General features: G+C 40.9%; 1 protein-coding gene across 3 annotated transcripts in view; it reads right to left on the bottom strand.

The window, feature by feature from the left end:
- Nucleotides 1-22,654, bottom strand: part of ZXDC (ZXD family zinc finger C) — a 59,905-nt gene that overhangs the window by 25,097 nt on the left and 12,154 nt on the right. The window contains exons 6-9 of one of the 3 annotated variants that reach the window (XM_037034036.1): nt 21,178-21,860; nt 19,975-20,037; nt 19,227-19,310; nt 15,714-15,740 (exon numbers count right to left, since the gene is read on the bottom strand). In XM_037034036.1, the coding sequence (XP_036889931.1) occupies nt 15,732-15,740; nt 19,227-19,310; nt 19,975-20,037; nt 21,178-21,860 (839 nt within the window). In that variant the 3' untranslated portion in view covers nt 15,714-15,731. Of the gene's footprint in view, nt 1-15,713; nt 15,741-19,226; nt 19,311-19,974; nt 20,038-21,171; nt 21,861-22,654 lie in introns of those variants that run through there. The other 2 variants (XR_005064750.1, XM_037034037.1) reach the window with 2 other exon arrangements.

Here is a 22,654-nt window from a genome sequence, read left to right on the forward strand (position 1 = left end):
ACTGCCTGTCGAACTACACAGGTCGAACTGTCTTTGTTACAGCAGATTTTACCTTAAGGTTTCAATGCCACAAGAGCCCAGAGGCCCCAGCTCCAGAGCTGTACTATCTCCTCTCTGTGAGCATGGTGCCTGCTGCTTCCTGACCCTACTCATCTCTTGAGTGGCTGGATCTCACTCCAATTGTTTGCCATCTCTCTCACAGTCCCACATGTCCTAAAAGCTTTCCTGCCCTCGGCATTCACCAGCCACCCTAGCTGGTATGAAACTCTTGGATCACAACTCCCTACCCTCGATGCTTGATACTCATAGCTCCGGGGTAAGGGGCACTGATAACTGCAGTGCATCTTCCTGCACACAGCTTACTATTTTCTTCCTAGGTACCTGAGGAATTCTTTATGTTTAAAGTATAATTACTAAGAACTTCAGATGGCAAGCCTCAGTTTCCTAGGGAGCAGATTCAATGCCCCTTTTGCTACAGGGAAATAAAATTCCATTACACCTCTGAGCACTTCCTTTTCTGTTCTCTGCCTCAGTTTACCCAATAACACACCCCCACCCCCACAAGCTCTGGCTGGTCTCCATGTTTCTCTAAATTGCTCTACTGGTTTCAGACACCACAGCAGGGCGGGGACTAGGGTGAGGAGGCAAGGGGTGAGGTGCTAGGGAGTAAATTCACGTACTCTTCTGTAACAGTTACAACTTCTACATCACTCCCTATTCTTCTGGGAATATTAATTCTACTCACCTCTGGAATTTTACCTGAATGTGCTGTTATACTATGAAGTCGTTTATCAGCCTGTTATATTTCTCTACAATAAAAAACTGTAAACTGCAATTTTATTTATTTTTAAAATGTATTTAAATAAACTTTCTAGGGGTTAAAATTCATCATCTGAAAAACTTACTTACCACTGCAATGATTAGTAATGCAAACCAAACCCAAATAACATATAAAAACTTTGACAGATAATTATAAAATAATAAAAGCAGAACTGTACTGAAAACACATCAAGAAGAGTGAGCCTGACTGCTTGTTTTCCACACAGACTTCCACCAGGCACCGCCAGGTTCCGGAGTCAACCATTCTGTCTAGAGTACATGTGTCTGTGTAACTATTACTTATTGCTAGACTGAGACACAGTCAAGCATATATTTCTGCCAATTAAAAAATATTTTTAAAAATAAAATGCTTGTGTTCTTCAAATATAATTTCATTAGCCCTGGCTGATATGGCTTAGTGGATTAAGCACTGGCCTGTGGAACAAAGGGTCTCGAGTTTGATTTCCGGTCAGGGCACATGCCTGGGTGGTGGGCCAGGTACCCAGTTGGGGGTGAGAAGCAACCGACTGATGGTTCTTTCACATATCAATGTTTCTCTCCCTTTGTTTTCTTCCCTTCCCTCTCTCTAAAAATAAATAAATAAAATCTTTAAAAATAAATAAAGATAATTCTATCACAACATGGCAACTGCAGACTCAGCTCATTCAGTGTAGGGGCACTGTGTGTCACGAAGCCAAGCAGCATGGTTAGTCATTACTATTAGGATGGTTGGCTTATTTCTGATACAATGTCTGACTTCATTTTTTAATTCAAATAAGCAATATTAAAACATGTTTCAAGGAATATTATGGAATTAAAAGAAGGCATCAAATCATGTATTTTTTTCAACTTACATTTAGAAGCAGGCAAGATTTAAATGATGCATAAATGATATTTATCATTTAGTTTTATAACAAAAAACAGGATAAATTTTATCTATTTCTCCTTTATTTTGTAATGATTCAGTACCAACTGTGTGGGTCACAATCTAAATCTATGAAACATGAGATAATAATCAAGGCCTGCATTCCTTCATTAAATGTGTGCTACCATGTATGCTATTCAACTATGAGGAAATTAAATAAAAAATCATGTGTACAAAGCCAGAAATAAATTCTACTAATTTTGCTAGACACCATGATTAAACATTTCCTTTACATTTAATGAAACACAAATGTTCACTATCAAAAAACTAGTCAGCAACTAGAGTATCATTGTAAAGGCGTTAATTCTATAACAGGAAATAAGACTGACTATAACTAGACTATTTTATGGTGTATCAAAAGCTAAATTGGTATTAACTACTCTGTCAATATACAATCTGAAATTTACAGAAATTCTCTTTTCAGCCTGTACCTTCAATCCAGTGTATGAAAATCTGGTAATCCTGCAGACACCACAGTTACATTTAAAAGAATCACTGCTACTCACTTGAACTGCTCTAGTGTCAGGTTATTTTTCTTTCCAATTAATAACTCATTCTAGGGATGAAATACAAATAGCTGAAAAATGTGAATAGCTGAATGCTGTTGCTTTCATGGGACTTGCTCCTCAAAAAGTAGTTCATTTTATGACAACAGTACAGGACTAGGAATGGTAACAGCTTCAAATGATAACTGCTTATCTCACCCAAGACCCCTTATACCATATATTTCCATTCAGAACATCTCACCATTCACTTCTAAAAACAAAACTCTCTGCACAACAAAGGGCAAGCTGGCCCTAAAACCAGCATCCTGAAGTGTGCTGGGTTTGGTCCTCTGGAAAACTCTTGTTTTGTTTTTAATTTTTTTTTTATTTTAGAGGGGAAGAGAGGGTGAAAGAGAGGGAGAGAAACATCAATGTGTGGTTGCCTCCTACACTCCCCCTACTGGGGACCTGGCCCTCAAACCAGGTATGTGCCCCAACTGGGGACTCCTGGATCATAGGCCAGCATCCAATTCACTGAACCACACCAGCCAGGGATATTCTGTTTATTTTTATCCAGACCCTACATCATGCACCCCTGTAAAAGCCTGGTTGAGGGACATGGCTAATTTTTTAGAAAGCAGACGGGCAGCTATAAAAGGAAAACTGGGGGGGAAAGGGCAGCTATAAAACTGAATCTGTAGAACTCCTGGGCTCAAATACACTCTCTCGGGCAATTCAATTTTAGGTATGATTACATTTGCAAGATGACAATCTGAAAGCCGATTCCTTGAGAACTATTTATAACTGCCTCCCCCTTGAAAGTCTCCCCAAACACCCAAGGTCCTTGAAATCAGGGTGAACACTGCCCATTAGCTCCTGTGAGATGCAAAATAAGAAGACAGAGCAAGGAGAGGGGGTATCTGACCCCCATGGTGCACCAACCATCCATCAGCCCAGCAGGTGGCTATTAGTCTCCCTGCTGAAGAGGGGAAAAAAAACACCTTTATTGTTGGAGCCATCAGGGAAGTGCATTTTGTTATATGGTCCCAAACAATACACCTTGCTATCTGGAATTATGTCGTCAACATTTAAGATGAGTAAAAATTAATTATATACTTCCTTGTTAAGCAAGACTCTCCATCTATGGATGCTTCAAAGCATGCTAAAGCAAACATGTGGTCCCTACATGGAACCCCACTTATGACCACACATCAAGAGTCCTCAATAGTAAAAAAAGTCACAGTACTAAATACAACATGACCCAGTTAATTAATAAACCAATCACAAGAAAAATAAAAAAGTCCTTTCTTATAGTGGAAATCCCCAGCCCCGTATAGAGCAAGGTAATCTTCATATTGAAATGAATTTTGCTTTTATATTTTTAACATTGATCTAAAACACTGACTTGAGCTAGACAACTTTAAACAGTAGGGAAAGAAGTATAAATTCTACCACCAAGGAAATTTCTGGTAAGTAGATTTAAAAAAATAATCCTACGGATAATACCAAAGTGAGCTGGACCATGCAGTCATGTGACCTGAGCTACCACCAACGACTCCTGAAATGGCAGCACAGCTGGCTATCACCTCATAGAGCCACTATGAGAATTAAGTGAGGCCAGCGGGACACAACCTGGCTCAGAAGTGCTGCACGGACACCAGCCCTACCACTGTGGACACCTCCTAAAGGTGCCCCTATACTGACAGCTACAGAATTCAGTGCCAACACAAGTGCCCATTATCCTTACTCTGAGAGAAATGTGCACTGAAGATGGCTTGGGCTTCAAGAGCACTTAGCCCTCTATCCTACACACCACTGGCTCAGATGCCTCCCTTTCCCCAATCTGGTGTATGGGGGTGGGGGAGAGGGGTGTGTCTGATAACTTTGCCTTTATGTGCACTTTCTCTACTGGTCTCCTCATTGAATCACAGAACACAGCAAACTACTTGAGTAACTTCCCAATTCTGAGGATGGGATATTTGACTCATTATATATCATGGATGGTGGAGGGTACTGAGGCTTAATTCTCTCTGTTTCTGATGTTCGGTAATACACAGCTACTTTATTTAAATTTTTTTTTATTGATTGATTTTAGAGAGAGGAAGAGGGGTACGAGGGAGAGGGAGGGAGGGGAAGTGAGTGAGTTGTTGGGAACTGCCCTGCCTGGTTTCAGAAGCTGTAATCCCCCCATGGCTAAGGCCGAGTAAAGGATGTGGGATCACTTAGGAGACAAAGCTTATCTTCCTTGTAGGGACACCACCTCTGCCCCCTTTCCTTTCACCCTGCTTGGCTCCAGGCAGATGACTGGTTAGCCAATGATGGGTAAGATTCCTCAAAAGAGGGACAACTGGCATGGTCATGAAGGGGCCCTCAAGGAAGGGCTTGAGGGGCTACAGAAAAAGGAGGTCATGGACCCTCACCCCTCGGCTTTGACATACCCTGAGTCCTCATTTTGTCTGCAAGAAATCTCCTAATCTCTTGGCTGCCTTACTCCCCCTGCATGACTTAAGCTTGAAACAATGCTGGAGGTGGGTGTGGCCCTGTGCTGGAAAGGGCGGGTTCCCTGGAGCAATGAGGCCTATGAAAGAATGCATAAAATCCTATGCAACCTACCTTGCTACTACCCTCAATTTAAATTATAAGGGTCCAAGCAGGACGTGAATTTGTTCCCCAAAGTTTTATGGCCCTTTAACTATCTGACCCTGACTCAGAATAAGCCCTTAGAGTTCTTTGAATGTTATCTATTGTTTAATCATTTCTGCCTGACAATGATTGATGAGCTGTATATATATACCCTGTATTCCTGAGCAAATTGAATCTAATAAGTCTGCCAAGACAAAAGTCAAGGTGCTCCAAAGCTTTTTCTCCACTTGAGAGAGAAGCCACGCCATCCCCTTTCCTCCACAGGACTAGGTAGTCCGAGTGAATTTGTCTTGCATCGTCCATAACATCTTGGACCCCAGGAGCTGGGATCCGCTAAGTGAATGAGAAAGAGAAAGAGAGAGAGAGATGGATGGAGGGAGGAATGGATTTGTTGTTCCACTTATTTATGCATTCATTGGTTGGTTCTTGTATGCGCCCAGACTGGGGATCAAACATGTGACCTTGGCATATCAGGATGACACTAACCAACTGAGCCACCTGACCAGGAATAGCTGCTACACAGCTATTAAAAAGATGTACCATAAAATATATTTATTCACAATAAAAAAATTCATATTAACAGTAAGCAGACAAAAACGTGTCATTTCTTCAAAATTAAGTTACAGGTATAGTTTATACACATAGTGAAATGTTTAACATGAAAACATTAGAAGTGGTTTTCTCTAGGTGGTGGAGCTGTGGGAGACAGTGCATAAAAATGAATTCACTTTTTTCAGAGTAAACCAACATTACTGGAACCATTTATTGAACACTAGTCCTCTGCTTAATGACTTGTGCACCCGCACCAGCTGTCCGCATTTGTCCTGCTGACCAGCTCTCCTCCAGGCCACCAGCCAGGCTTTCATCACCAACATTTCTCAGCATGCCTAGATCACAGCATAGCAGTCTCTCCACCTCATTGTTTCTTTTTTTCAAAGCCTGCATGGAGATTCTCACTATTCTTCCAGATGAACTTAAAACTGTTTTTTTTTTCCTTTTAAGTTCCTTTGGGATTTGAAAGAAACTGAACAAAGATGTAAATTAATAAGAACTAAGTACATGGTAAGCCTTAAGCAGGACCTCATCCGGGCCCAGTATACATTTGTCACTGGTGATCTCAAGATGCTTCATTATTTTTATTGCCATCTGAAGATTTAGTTTTTATTAGTTTTTCTAATAAAAGCTACTAATGTGATATACATAAATATTCATTATACAATTAGCTGCCTATTTATCTTTATTTCTACTTAGAGTCTATTCCCTTAGATTTTCTAAACCTGATCACTGTCATTAATAATCACTATTTCCTTTCTATTTGATTCCCTATTTTTCTCTAAACCTCCTATAAAAGTGCCCAATCACTGCATTGTTGGTTTGGTTGCCTCTTCTCCAGACTGTAATATAAACACTTCTCCCCACTGACACTGTTAGTCTGACTTGCTCTCCATTATTAGGGAAATGTTTTTGGTTCAGAGTTGATTAAGGTTTGTGATTAAAAAAAAAACACAGCAGTGATGAGAAACTACTTTTTTGGCTGCTTTTTTTTTTGGTTCAGGAAAGAGAATGTGGTTCTCCTCCGGTCTTCTGATGTGGCAGATCATGGTGAGAGCTGTCTTGATAGGGAAAAAAAACCCTCCCACTAGCCTAAGAATGCCACAGGGTAATCTAACTTCCGAATCTGCTTCTGTAACTTGCTTCTGCCAGATAGCCGCAGGGAGATACAACCGCCTCAGATATCCCCAAATAAGGAAATAGACCTAACTTCTGCATTTGCTTCTGTAATCTGCTTTTGCCACGTAGCCTAAGAAGAAAGACAGGAGTATTAAAGAAAGACCCCTACCACTGCTCGGGGCTCAGAATTTGGAGATCACTCTCCTCTGGGCCTGTGCACGTAATAATGATCGTGCTCCTGAACCCTCGGTGTCTGGTCACTTCATTTTTCTGTAACAGTCTAACCCCACCCACCCAGAACTTTGGACAAGCCCTAATGACCCAGAGTCCAAGTGCTAGTTTATTTACTTGGGAGTTCCAGGTCCACTTCACTTGACAGTGATAGTTCCCGTGTGTTTATGTAGCTGAGGGTTTGACTCCTGGACTGGTCAGCCACTAGCTATGTAGGTGCCATCAAGTTAATCTCTATGTGCCTTAAGTTCCTCATCCAGAAAACGGGGTATTGGTACTATAAGGACTTCAGGTGCTAACAGATGGAAGGAACTCTGAACAATACTGGGTACCATTTAATTAGTGGTCATACCTGTTAGGTTTAGCACTGAAGTTGGCTAACTGAATGGCTTTTATTGTAACGTGCCCAGTTACCAGCAACCTGTTTATGTTCTTTCCATAAATACTGGCTGAATGTGTACTCCACTGTATACTGTGCTAATAATGATGAGCCTTACCATGGAGCTTCCAATGGCTGGTGTGTTCTAAATGCAGATATGTATGTTTTTCAGGGTCATACAGAAAAACCCACAATCAAAATACAATGATGAAGGAATACAGGGTACCCTGGGAATCGTGAGGGGGTTACTGCCAAGAGACCCGAGCAAGGTTTGGGGGATACTGTAGTGCCATAATGCAGACAATTGCCCTTGACAAACTGTGTTTAGTTAGGGGAGCTGTCAGGGTCCCATCAGGACCACAGGAACACTCTAGCTTATTGCACTCAGAGGGACTTCACGCACACAATGCAGTACATCAGTGACAGTGCACTAAGGCACAAGCAAATAGCAGATGGGCACACCAGGAAGGCAACAGCACACGAGTCCAGAAAGAGGGACAGTGTATGGGATCCAGAATGACATCAGGGGCAACCCAGCAAGAACTGAAACCACAGGAGACATGAGCATTATCATAAAATTCCTAACAAAGCAGAGCACAAACGAGGAACTGATTCCCCCTCTTCCCTCTGCCTAGTCTCCTATCAATGTTCTCGCCAGCCAACCCTGGCTGAGTCTGAGGAGCAGTCTTCAAGGAGGGGAAAGTCAAATGGCACATAGAAAGGATTAACAGGAGCTCCCAGAGTGACAGAGAAACCAGGACAGGCTGTAGGACCTCGTGTGTCCGAGCATTGTCAGCAGCTCAGGACCACTAGAGTACACATCAGGCAGAGGATGGTGGGTCAGGCTTTAGGGAGCCAGGAGTGCAAGCCTACATGGAGCAGGAATTCTGCCTAAGGTCACAGTACCTAATTTTGTCAGGTCAGCTCTCAAGGACAGGACCTAAAAGCACAAACACACAAAGCCCTGCCACTGTCTTCCTTATTCTGCTCCAACAAAAACATTAAATGAACGTACAGGAGACGTGATAAGCAAAACATACATTTAATTAAACCTATCACTGGGGCTCTCATTAGCCTTCGATTGAATGTTTTGTAAGAATCTTTGCATGTGACTCTCACAACCACCTAAAGGGCAGCTCCCACACTGCCCCTCTTTCACAGAGAAGGATGCTGCAGCCAGAGGCTGGACACTTGCCCAAGGCCACTGCATCCAGAGGAGCAGACCTGTCCCCATTCCTGACTCCAGAATTAGTGCTCTGAATCCGTAGACACCACCACTTGGCACTGTCACCATGGACCACATGGACAGCATAGCTCTTCAATGTGTAGCGAAGCTGATTATATTTTTTGGTTAAACAGAGACCTCCTCTGTATAAGAGGTAGAGACCTGTTAAAGAGAGCTTTTAACTGGACACCTCAACTTACAGCCTGTTCACAGAGTCACAATCTTCCACCAAAACAATAGGAAGGTTACTGTCACCAAATTCTTTTACCACGCTATGGGGGATCTCCAGCTATGCCAGCCTTTAAAACCACAGCTGGAGTCCAAGAACAGACATAATCCTTGCATTTGAGAGATCAATGACCAGAGAGGAATATGGTCTTGCCCATGAGTCTACTGCAAAAGGCTCACTCTCTGAGAAGCTTTCCAAAGCAGACAGCTGTGCTTACCTAGCCTGAAGGGCTCTAAGCCCAGGAAAGTGAAGGTCAGCACAAAGAACTACCATGGCCAGGTGAAGCCAACACATCCCTCATCTAAAGAAGAGTTCAGAACAGAGCCCCCCCCCCACCCAAGTCACCAATAGTCCAAATTCACTTTCCTTCCCCAATCACAGGCTACATCTGCCCCAAGGTGCCTAAATAGGGTCTACAGAGCGTGAAAAGCCCTGAGTGATGATGACACATTTTCCACACTGCTAGGGCGGTGTTTCTGGATCTGTAGTCAAGATTCCTCATCCATACCCCTTGGTGGGGTGGGGGGGGGGGGTATCGCTTCATGACACCACTCACATTCATAAGCCACACTGGCCTTTACATTCAATGTCCATGTGAAGGTTACTAGAATTCTCTTTTGGAAAAAAGTCACAACGGCTTGTTGTAACTCCCTAGTTAACTGACAGCAACACCTGGGCAATTCTCCTGTCCTCCTCAGTGTGGTCCTTCTGCTCCCATCATAGCAGCAACAGGGAGCAACTTTGTAACTCACATGCACAAAGATTTGTGTTTTAATGTAAAAAAATTCCATATATGTATTTTAAAAAGTAGATCACTAACCTAATTTCAGGGCTTATTTCAGCCCAATTGTTCACTCCGACACTCCAGCTCTGGGGACTGACCAGCAGCACCAAGTGCAGTAGTCTCACCTTGCCCTCTGCCCACAGGCCTATCTCCCAGGGTTGGACAAGCTGACCTGGACTAAAGTCAAGGAGCCACAGAGCTGCCCCTGACCCTTGCCTGCTTCCTACTGCTTTCAACCCCTACTCCCTTCTAGGAAGGGAAACTGATTCTAGACTACATATCTCAGGTTATTGGTGAGACACATGAGGAGCCCTCACAAGTGCTGCAGGTCCAACTTAAGAAACTTCCACTGTGTGCTCCACTCATAAGGCACAGCTGCTCTAGTTCTCAGTATGTAAATGGGAGGGGGTGTAGTATTAATACTCGTTTTTAAATTACATAATTACTGTATTTTAAGTGAAAAAAATAATGATTTAAAAATCTATAAACTTAAGTCAAAAAACCATTATCCTTGTACTAACATTAATTCTACCATTTTTGTTTCTACACAAATACATACATCAACATGTCTATCAACATACCCAGTTTTTCCTACAAACATGGACTTAGCAAAAATATACACAAAGTGTGCCCCTTAACTGCACATTTGAGCTATAAATATTCAATAACGCGTACTTCCGCACAGAGCTGCAGCTGGCACATGTATGGTACATTTACCCAAACACTTCCTTGAGATAAATTCCAAAAATGTTATTGCAAGATTGAATATTATGCATATTCTCTGGCTCTTCAAAACATTATCAAGTGACCCCCACCCCAGAAATGTCATCCCCAGTGAGAAATTTCCAGTAAGGCTCTCACCAGCAAAGCATGAGAATTTGCCTCCTGCGAAGAATGAGAATTTGCCCCCTGCACACCTATGCAAGCTCTGGGTTTCCTTCCTCACCTCTGAGGTCCAAGCACACTCTGTTGGCTTATGGCTAAGATACTTGCTCATTTGTTAGCAGCCTTCTGTTGGCTCATACACCGTATCAGTTTTTTAGAGGGGTGGTCATCTTTCTTATCATTTCATAGTTCCTACTTATTTAAAAACCTTTCGATGTTAATTGTCTTCAAGGCCCACGCCTCTGTCTCCCTATGGACATATGTACCCTCTGAGCAGTGAGTGAGCTGGGGAGAGGGGCCTTGATGGCCTAGTTGCAGAAAGGTCCAGTACTAACAGTCTTACCTTAGAACACAAGTGTGGCAAACACAAGGTCCACAGGCCTAATCTGGCCCTCCACCTTGTTTTATCCAGTCTGGCACCTTGTTTCTTACCGGCAGCAGTGCCAAGCTCCTTGCCTAGTTAAGGAGTAGTTATATTTACATAGTCCTAAAGGCAACCACAAAGCTGATATGGCCCCAGGTAAAAATGAGTTTGACACCCCTGCCTTAGAAGGTTATATTTAGAGATCCAATATGAGGTAACACACATAAAGCACACAGAAGAGTGAACAAAGTGTTGGCTATTATTTCAGCTTTCCATGTTTTTTTTAAAAAAACCCTTAAATCTCTCATCTTTATTCTTTATCTTGTAGGGAATTTTTATATATCTTTTTCCCAAAAGGTCATCACTCATTTGTAAATAACTGAAAGAGCCACCTTTATACACACAGAGGTTTGTGGTCTTAGGCCTGTATCTCAGTGCATGTAGCTCTGGTGACCTGTCTGCCTATAGGTCACCAGCACAACCAGTTTTAAATGTAGCTTGTGAGATGCCCTAACAAGCACAGTGCAAACCCTATATGCTAGTTTTCCCATGTTTCCTTGTAAGTCCTTACCCATAGCTTCTTACACAATTGCTCTAAAATCGGTCAGGAATTTCAAATGGAACTGTATTAAAATACCATGGGAAGAGTTAGCATGTCTGCAATGATTTCTCTCACAAAACCCACAACTGTCAGCAACTCTAGCCACTGATGAGCGACAAATCTGATACCAGCTACCCTCATTTCTTGCTGGAGAGTTACAAAAAAACCTCTACCTTCTCTCATTGCTCAACACCTTTATTTTTCAGAAGAGCAACCAGAATAATCCCTTAAAAAATATCATGTCACTTTTGTAATTATACCTGTTTTCCCATCTGAGTGAAAGCCAAAGTTCTGACAATGACCTTGAGACCCTAAACAGCCTGCCTCCCCCCAGCTCTGACCACGTCCCAAAACCTCTCCCCTAGACTGCCTGGCTCTACCAACAAAGGCCTTTCTGCTGACAGCAGCCTCGAGCTGAAGGGGCTCATTAGTTCTTCAGGCAGATCTGTCCGGGGGGCTCCCTTCCTCACCTCCTCCATGTCACCTTCTTTGAGGCGTCTACCATTTTAAAAGTAGAATCCATCACATTTTATTCTCTATTTTTATTCACATTTACCATCTGGTTTACAGTTTTTTCTTGCTTATCAAATGCTCCAACCTCACCGCACCCCCCCTCCCCCATCAGAGTGGTATCTGTGTTGTCTCAGGCCCCCAGCAGGGACATGTACCAGAAGGAAGGAGTTGCCTTGTCTCCTTTTCCGTCAGGTTTTATGTCTCCTCCACTCAGGCCCTGCTCACTTGTGAAATTTCCTCCTTGATACTTTGTAATTTTTGTTGCCATTGTGAATGAGGTATTTTACCCACTGTATTTCCTAATTAGCTCCTGGCGCCACACAGGACACTGCAGATGGTTATACCTTTATTTTAAAACTGGCCACTTAAATATCCTTAAAGTTCTAATTTTTCAGTTGATTCTTTTGAATTTTCTTTTAAAAAATGATTTTATTTATTTATTTTTAGAAAGAGGGGAAGGGAGAGAGAAAGAGGAAGAGAAACATCAATGTGTAATTGCCTCTCATGCACATCACCAGGGACCCAGCCCGCAACCCAGGCAAGTGTCCTGACTGGGAATCGAACCAGTAACCCTTTGGTTCACAGGCCAGCACTCAATCCACTGCGCCACACCATCCAGGGCTGATTCTTTTGAGTTTTCTAATAAACAATCAAATAATATCCAAATTATTGTATGTCTACTCCTTATAGTTTTTATTTCTCTTTCTTACTTTATTTTAATGGCAAGAAACTCCAGAACAAAATTAAATACCAAGGGTGATAATGGTAACAAATATAATTCTTGCATGCACGTAGAGTGTCTGCTAACTCACCATTAAGTATTATATTGGCTCTTGGTTTGGGATTCAGAATTCTTATTACATTCTATTTCCATCAGTAATGGGTATCAATTTTTTAAATAAATACAGAATCCAGAGAAAAATAATAAAGTTCTTCACCAACCTATTTTGATAAATAGAGTGAAAACACTGAAATATCCTCAAGCTATGGATCTAAACCCCACTAGTCAGAATATTAAATTTACTGCTAGATCCTATGTGTTTTGAGAACATTTCCATCAACTGTCATAAACATCAATGTATAGCTCTCCTTTCATGGGGTATCCTTGTCAGGCTTTGTACCCAGATCACGGGGAATTTCCTATTTTCCACAAACACACTAGAACAGTGGCTACTACACATATGGAAAAGGAGAAACTGTGTAACAGGAAAGCATGAGATTTGAAATACTAACTTTACCCACAGTTGTTATTTTTGAATAATGATAATTTGTTGGAGAAACTGTGTAACAGGCAAGCATGAGACTCTGAAATACTAACTTCACCCAGTTGTTATTTTTGAATAATGATAATTTGTTTTCCTACAAAGTGTGCATTTTGTTGCAAGCACTCTAATTTATTATCATAGAGTTTTAATGATACTTATTTATTCTGAATTTTTGAAATTCACTTACACTTTTTTTCCTCTTGGTGATATTGCTCAGAGGTAGAAACTGACAAGCTAGGGGCTATATCCACATAAAGATTTTTTGGCCCACACTGAATAGGTTGTCACACTTAAGCATCAAAATTCAGATTTCTGATTCTTCTTAGATTTGTTCTTCCACCTGAAATAAGTTTATTCCACTTAACTTCCTCTCTCTTACTTAATAGGAAGGCAAGCACTACATAAACTTCTGTCTGGCTTTAGCCATATTCTTTACCTTTCATCCTTAACAACAGTAAGTAGCTGAGATTTGGAGTGCTTATAAGCACTTTACCTGTATTATCTCACTTATTCCCCATAAGAATCCAATATAGCTGCTATTACTATTTTACAAAGGAGAAAACTGAAGCACAGAGAAAACGCTTGCTCAAGAGTTCAAACATAAAACCAACTGGCTATCCATTTCTTCTGTAAGCATTTGTAATTAGCTTTTATTGCTTCTTTTACCCAATAACTTGATAGGTTTTCTTTTGTTTTCCAATTTTTACTTTCAATTTTATCACATTATGGTCAAATACATACACTGTCAGGTTGGGGATTTTTGCCTAACAATTTTGTAATGCTTTTTCTGATAGCCTAATTTGTTCAATTTAATTTCTATAAATATTCCATGTTCATGGAATAGGACCTATTGAATCAACTTTATTATTCCCATTATAAACATCTTTTATATCTTTTTCTGCTTCATCTGTAAATTAGTTAATTAACCACCTCAGATATTGGTTTTTATTTATCCAATCCTAGATTTCCATTCAGTTTCACTTTCTAATGTTTGATAATGTAAGTCTTCATATAAATATCCACATAAATGGCCAGAAGTCTTTTATAGTTCTGCTGCTGATCATATGTGGAGAGCAACCAAAAACAAGGTAAATCTTCTCTGCCCCAAGTCATCATCTTTAAATTGTATACTTTTAATTCTAGTAGTATTGCCCTGGCTGGTGTGGCTCAGTTGGCTGGAACACTGTCCCACAAACCAAAGGCCACCAGCAGTTCATGATCATGGGTTCAATTACCATCATGGCACACACCTATGTTTCAGGTTCAGTCCCAGTCATGGAATGTACAAGAGGCAACCAAACAATGTTTCTCGTCCTCTCTTTCTCCCACCCTTCTTCACCTCTCTCTAAAATCAATAAGCACATCAGGTGAGGAATTTTTTAAAAAGTAATACTAATAGTATAAGCCTCTGCTTTGTGAGTTTGGCTTTTCTTCTGTTTTATTATCTTGATTTTAACATTCCTATATATTTACACCCAAAATGTGCCTCTTCTAGACAACACAAAGTTGGGATTCTGCTCTTTGACTCAGTCAAAAAAAAATTTAAAAGTCAGGGGACTCACACTTGTTTACATTTTTACTATATGACTATATGACTCCCCTAACGTGTGTTTTGCTGTTTACTGTCTCTTCCAGTAAGCACTGTTTTCTTTCCTTCCCCCTACTGTTAGAGTGCAGAAAACAGATGTTTATAGTTCTAAAATTGGTTATACATTTTTAAAGCTCATTTTACTAACTATCAGCTTCAAGAATAAAAGTTTCTCTTTACTTTTTATGTTGAGAAAATATTCTTGGTTTATTTTGAGGGGGGACCTCAATAGTGAAGATAAAGAAATGGCACACTTTTATTTTGTACAGTGAAGAGCAACCCAATGGGAAGGATCTTAGATATTACACCCTATACCTTATTTTTCAAATCATTCAGATTGCACATTTTCTAAGAATCAGCACATGCACTTTGGACTTCACTACACTGACAATATGAAGTCCAGACTATGTTCAAATTACTTAATTCCACTAACAGTCCTGTTAACCTGCAACCTCACTGTCCCTGGACTTATTATACCACAATCCCAAAATCCAGGAAGTTCCAAAATCTACATTTCCCCCCTTAAATTTGGTGCCAAAAATAAGTTAGCAGGAACACCCATGAAGCTATTTATAATCTTAGTAGATCCCATTTACATGAATATATTTCACCAAAAAATGCCAATGCAATAACTAGGCATGTTAACAAATACAGAACATATGTACCATATTTCCATTCTAAAATGTGAAATATTTTGTTAAAGCATAGCTAGTACAGGTCAATATATTTTACTGATATATGTAATATAATACTGGATTGGACAAAAATATTTTTTGACAAATATGTCCAGTGACTTGGACATATTTTTCATTTTCACCAAATAACTTTATTAATTTGGAATATGTTGGTTATTTCCCGCTATTGGCTTCCAGTAGGTAGAAGACAGAGGTACTGCTAAACATCTTCCAATGCATAAGACACCCCCACAGCAAAGAAGTACTTGGCCAAAATGTCAGTAGTGACAAGAAACTTCGCACACCACTTTTTACACATTTTATCAGTCACAGCACCTTCTCCATATATTGCACAGATCTTTTTTTTTGTATTTCAGTTGTGTTTTTACCTTTCTTGAAATAATAAAGCGTAATATGTAAAAAACGTTCTGCATATTCTTCCATCTTCAATCAAAAGGACTGCACAAAAATGGAACAATTTTGATAATTTTAAATGCATGCTGATAGGAGAGCTGTCCCAATACAAGGTAACAAAATAGTTTTGAATTAAGTTAAAGACAACTAAGTACTACTAGAGCCATCGTACAGAAAAAACTAAACGAACATTTTGGCCAACCCAATATAAGACATAAATATACCTCCTAGCAGCGTCTGCCAAGAGAGCTTAGACGCAATGATACCCTGGTAGCAGGCATCAACGAGCATACCTACAGCCTAGACCTCAGTTTGGTATCACTCTCCAATAAAAGGAACAAGGATCCTTGGAGAGTGACAGACTCCAGAACTAAGGTAGGGATAATATAAGTCTGGCGGAACCAAAAAGTAGGACGTGTCTCCCTAAAACACCAGGATGGGGGCATGTTGAAAGGACACAGGAATCCAACCAAAATTGCTACCAGTGGCCAAAGCTGAACAATTTGAGCATCAAAATAAATACTAATAATAATGGTTAATACAATATTAAGTAGAGGTGGGGGGAGGAGTGGGGGAAAATGGAGACAACTGTACTTAAACAACAATAAAAAAGTTAAAAAAATACAATATTAATTATAATAACCTAAAGGATAAAATAAATACCTTTGCATCCATACTGATGTAACCGAATAAATAAATAAACAGACAGATAGATAGATAAATAAATAGATAAATAAATGGGAGAGAAGGGACAACTCTTCTTTATAGGAAAATTCTAATTAATAAAATGTACAAGAAATGAAGGAGACAGAAAATCACCTTTAGAACACAACAGTAATAATATCACAGGCAAATCTACCCTTAAGTGTTGAATTAGTGAGAGGCTGAAAGAGAAACAAGGTATCTGCACAGTGTGTGGAAATGGATTAACCTTGCCGAAGGTGAGGTATGGCCTTCACTCCAGGCTCCTGGGAATGAATCTCAAGGTCCTTGAAATGTCCTGTCTGGTAGGTGTGTTTGTTTACCTGTGGGCCCTGCACCACTCCAAGTAGTCTAACAATGTGACTTATGGTGGAGGCCTTGGGGCCCTGCTCAATAGCTGGAAAGCAAGACTCAGGTGAACTCCCCTGGCTGGCAATACCCTGTGTGTTGTCACACAGTGGGAGAAGTTAGCACTGTCCACAACTCCAGGGACAGGTCAACTGGAATCTTCACTCTAGGAACTGTCCTGCACCCTGCCATATGTCCCTCTTCCCTTGGCTGATTTTATTATTTGTTTCACTGCAATAAACCATAATCGTGAGTTCTGAGCCTTTCTAGAAAATTAGTGAACCTTTGGCCTTGGAGATCATCAAACAGGCAGAGAAAATGAGGGTGATCTTACAGACCCTCGAGATCTACACACCACCTCAAAGTACCTATCTCAAAATAAGTATTTATTAATTACAGGAAAACATAGTAACTTCACAATGGGAAAACTTGGCAGATAATACCTTAACCCTGATCAAGGTTAATATTATCTGTTACATGTTGATTATATGTACCTTGTTACAATGCAATGAGGACACCTCACTTTGGCTTCAAAAGGTCCATAACTTCAGTCAAACCAAGAGAAAGTATCAGACAGATCCAAATGGAGGGACATTCCAAACTAGGGAACCAGCACTCTTCATAGGCATCATGAAAGGCAAGGAAGTATTGAGGAACAGACACAGCCTGGAGAAGGTTAAGGTATGATGACAACAAAATGCAATGCAGGAACAGAAAAGACACTAGGTAGGAAACTGGTCAAATCCAAAAAAAGCCTGCAGTCCATGTAATAGAACAGTAGCCGTGATCATGAGTTAGGTAAATACACTGTGATTGTGGGAGATGCTAATATGAGGGGAGGCTGGGTGAAGGACACCACAAATGGAGGACACAAATAAGTGACAATACATATGGAATACTGCCAACAAGAGAAGCATTTAATGGCTGGGGTGGGGTGGAAACACAGTTAGCTCCAAGGGTTTTGGAAAAGGGACTCTGCGCCTGTAGTTTCATTACTCTCTCTCTCTCAGCTGGTTATACTACTTCAAAAGGGCTTTTCAAGGATGGTATGTGGCTGGCACTTACAGGAAAATTCTCCTGCCTTCAACACATGAAGCTTGAATACTTGGCAGGTTCCAGATTTCTTCCCATAAAAATCTGTGAAATGTTTATCAACAAGTACATAAAAACATTTCGACCACTACTGGAAGGTGCTAAGAAACTAGCTCATTATTTTAAAAGGAAGATAGACTATTATCTTTCTGCAATCCCTAATCATTCCAGTCACTACTGGTCATCAACAGCTGCTAACAAAGATGTCAGGGACCCCTGGAATAGCGCCCTACCACCTGGCAAGAGTTTTGCTAACCCCTCTCCCCCAAGAATCAAACTTCCATCAAACCAAGGCTACAGATGTAACTACTAATTTATAGGAAACAGAAGACAGGAACCTGTTAAACTATACCACAGTGACACAATCAGCAAAATCCACACTGGCCAGATTCTCCAACAAATACACAGAAGAGAGATGGAAGGAGAAGCCTACCAATGTAAAAGAAACTTAAGAAACATGTCAACCCATAGTCATAAATAAGTGTTATTGGGAAGCTGATTCAAGCAGTTATAAAAACCATTTATGGGCCCTGGCTTGTATGACTCAGTGGATTGAGTTGACAGCCTGAGAACCAAAGGGTCAACGGTTTAATTCCCAGTCAGGGCACATGCGTGGGTTGTAGGCCAGTTCCCAGCAGGAGACCCATGAGCGGCAACCATACATTGATACTTCTCTCCTTCTCTCCTTCCCTTCCCCTCTAAAACTAAATAAAATAAAAAAAAATTCACTGTTACCTTTACAAAAGAATTTACCATAGTTTCCTTCAAATACTGTGCCTCACTATTCTGTTTTCGGGATGGATGAATATATAGATGCATAAAGCCACAAAGTAGCAGGTCTTGTTGTGTCTACTTAGTGTTTTTTAAAAAATCAAAAATGTTGCTGACATTTTAAAATTAGATTTCAACATAACTCTGAACTAGGTACCCATAATGACTCATGCCACCTAGAGGCTGGTTCAGGACAGTGGCAGCTGTCCTCGGGGTCTTCCCAAAAGCCAAGCTCAAGGGCCAGCAGCCGTTTACCATCAGATTTCCACCTGCACTGTTAATCATCAGATTTCCACCTGCACTTTTGACACATGGTCTGCTTTGCTCTTTAACTTGCAGCCTACCAGGTAACAAACACTGAAGTTTGTAACCACTAACTTTCATTCAGCTTTTTGTTTAGTTAAATAAAACATGTCCACACTGATGCTAGGAATTTTGTAACTTTTTTCCTTAAATTCACATAAAAACTAAGGAGTTGATGAAAGAGCATTCTGAACATAAGGTAATACAAAGAACATAGAAAACATCCATCCTATGTATTTCTCCTGTCCCTAATTAAGCCCCAAGCTAACTATCAGAACCCTCACTCCCCCAGCACAGCAGCACACACAGCCTCACCTGCATGCTCCCAGTTCCTTTCTGCTTTTTTTTCTTGACTAGCTGAATGGCTCGGGAATCAGTTCTTGCTGAGCCCCCACTTTCCTGAGATCAAAGAAAAGTGTATCAGTCACTTGACCGAAACAGCAAAGGGAGGGTAGCAAGGAACTACTGAAACATAGTAATTCTGCTTCCTGAACAGAGTGAAGTATAATACTCTTTGAGAATCTCCAGCAAAGGCTCAAATATTATAGAGAATCAAATATTATATACAATTATAGTGATAGTTAAATAAAATCAGAGTTGGAACAATATATATAATTTTATTACCCAGATATTCAAAATTCATTCCTCCAAAGTCTAAAACATTAAAATATTTTATACAGAAACTGTTAAAAATGAATTACATATTTCTTTGCTGTCTGAAACAAATAAGCAGTCTTCCCTCAATGATTCCGGATTAATTTACTGCAGCAATTCCCAGCATTTTCCAGAGCATGCCACATTAATACTTGTATGGCAGACCTGGAGAGGTCCTATTCCATATACCCACTGCAGAGGCCACTCCTGTGGCAGGTGCTCAGCTCAGTGTCTTACAGACCAAAAAAGTAATTGGTTATGAATTCAGGAAGTTTACTGAGGGAGTCAGACAGTAGTACAGTATTTAAATAGGAATTCAGCTGAGTTTGTGAATGTTTTATAAGAAAAACATTTTAATGCTTATCACTACAAAAATAGAAAGAACAACCCTAAACAGCTCATGGCATACCTGTAACCCATTCACCACACACCATCTGTGCTCAGAAAATCGAGGCAGCCCCACGTCACTCAGCTAGCAAAAAAATGAACAAGGGGTCAGGACCAAGGTCATGGTGGCTCCTCCTGCCTCCACCCACAGTTAGGCCTCTGATGATGCAATCGCACCAGAGAACTACTGTTTCCCAAGGCACTGAGGCCCTGCACTCAGGCAGTGACATCCCACAAATCTCTGAGCCTTAGCCATGTCTCCTCCAGGCCCAGGCACCTGCACACCAGGCAATTGCTGTACCCACCAAAGCAGAGATTAGCACATGTTAGATATGCCCCCACAATAAACAAGGCACCAGACAAGGCTAAACAGAGATGGAGGTGCTCTCAAAAGATGTAAAAGCTGGCTCCATGGTGGGTGAATTATCACATCCTTCAAAATTGATCCTAATTCAAAGAATTAAACTTTTTTAACAAGTTGTGGTAAGATTTAATATTTTGATCAATATCACTATCAAATTTAACCTGTGCCACAAAGAAAAATACCTGTTTGATCATTTCCATCTGAACCTGAGGAAAGAAATCAGACTTCTCCAAGAATCTTTAAATTATTTTTAAATTACATTAAACGTAAAAGCTATATAAAGTATATTAACTGTCAAGCCTCAAAACTGGAGAACTATTCATAACCCTACAGAAACAAAGGTTCACAAACCACTCCTATTTTCCCCCTTAATTCCAATTATTTTAAGAAAATTGTTTTGTATGATTGTAAAGTTTCCATTAATACTCTAAAGACAGTTGATAACAAGATCCCCCTTACTCTGGTTATTAGTAAGTCTAAGGACTTGTTATTATGTGAAAAGCACAAAGGCAGACCTTTCAACATTATGAAATACTACCAATTTTTTTTCAGGAAAAGAAACACATTACCAAGTAATCACACAGCACTCAAAAGGACTTCAGAAACCATCTGGCCAATCCCCCTCATTTTAGAAATGAGACTTTAAGGCTCAGACAGGTTAAGTGATTTGCTCGAGGTTGTAAAAACTAATTAGTTCTAACTCAGGATCAGAATTCAGATTTCCAAACTGGTAGTCCAGGGCTCCATTCTTTCACAAAGAGTAAGAAATGTCTGTACATAAATGATTAATCCAGAACATTCTCAAAATTGAGTGTAAGAGAAGTGGGCTATGTGGCAGTGACTGAATATAGCATTTCATACCAAATAAAAGTTGCCAGTCCCTGCACTGAGCCCTGTATCTCTCACAGGACTGTGCTTTTCTGGAGGGCTGGAGAACACAGGCCAGGGCACCTCTCTGCTTTGTTCTTGCTGCCTGACAGCTTCAGGGCCGGGAGGTAAGTCTGGTTCCACTTTGATTGAAGCCAGCAATTCTGGGACACTGGTGTCCCCTGGGAGGTTGCTTGAAGAGGTCAGTGTGGTGGTGTCCACTGCTAAACTGCTGCTGGAGGTCAAAGCCCGTGGGTCCTGACTCAAGTTCTTGACAGGCAGAGCTACCAGACAGCCTAATCCTCCTGCACTTACAGTTTGTATATCATCCATATTGAAGTTGTTTTGCTGAAGAACTGTGGCTGTTGTCCCAAGAACAACAGGGCTGTCCAGGCTTGGAGGAATGTCATTGTGGGCCACCAAGACCAGTGGGTCCATCAGCCCTAAGGAACTATTATTAGGAAGGTTCCCTCCAAGAGAGGAGCTCACAGAAGTCACATCAATAGTCAGGATTCCAGGGGTCAGTGCCTCGTCCGAGGCCCCTGCTGCACTACTACCATCAGCAGGAACATCAGAGAAGAGTACTGCCAGGTCTATGTTGTTGAGCTCACTTTGGCCTGGGCTGCCAAGTTCACTGAGTGGAAGAGAACTGGGAGCTCCTAGCTGAGGGAAGAGATCTGAAAAGGAAGGAACAGTCCAGTTATTTTATACCCTTAGAAGACTAAGAAGTTGTTTTGTTTTTAAAGATTTTATTTACTTTTAGAGAGAGGGGAAGGGAAGGAGAAAAAGAGAAAGAGAAACATCAATGTGTGGTTGTGTCTCGTGTGCCGCCTACTAGGGCCTGTCACAAACCAGGCATGGGCCCTAGACTGGGAATCGAAGCAGTGACCTTCTGGTGTGCAGACCCACACTCAATCAACTGAGCTACACCAGCCAGGGCAGAAGACTAGCAAGTTTTATTTGTACACAAGATGTTAGGCAACCCATCAAGACAACATCTACTGTTTAATTCCTGACCCTGCTGCCTGGCACATCAAAAGCAGCACATTCAATGAAGAAAGCCTGATGACACATAAGGCATTTTGCATATGTTGTCTCAAATCCTAGAGCTGACGGGGATGTCTCCAGATGGAGGAAATAACTCAAGACTCTAAATAACACTTTCTAAAATCACATTAATGGGTAACAGACCTTGAAGCCACTTCTTTCCCGGCTGTAAACCCTGTACACTTCCTGCTGTACAACAGCTACTCCTGCTGTACAACAGCTACCCCTGAGACTGTAAAACTCTCCATGGCATCCAAATCTTCCGAAGTCAGACCAAAGATAAACTCTGGTTCTGAGAATATTTTTGGAATTAGCTTGTATCAGCTCATGTCTCATCAAACTCTATGCACCACTGCACAACTAGCTGCCACTCCAAAACAGATTTGAGTCATTTGGGAGTGGTGAAAGGGGGACAAAAAACTGG

Source organism: Sturnira hondurensis, unplaced genomic scaffold (genome assembly GCF_014824575.4).
Source record: "Sturnira hondurensis isolate 20B ecotype Veracruz unplaced genomic scaffold, ASM1482457v3 Scaffold0021971, whole genome shotgun sequence".
Classification (NCBI taxonomy): domain Eukaryota; kingdom Metazoa; phylum Chordata; class Mammalia; order Chiroptera; family Phyllostomidae; genus Sturnira; species Sturnira hondurensis.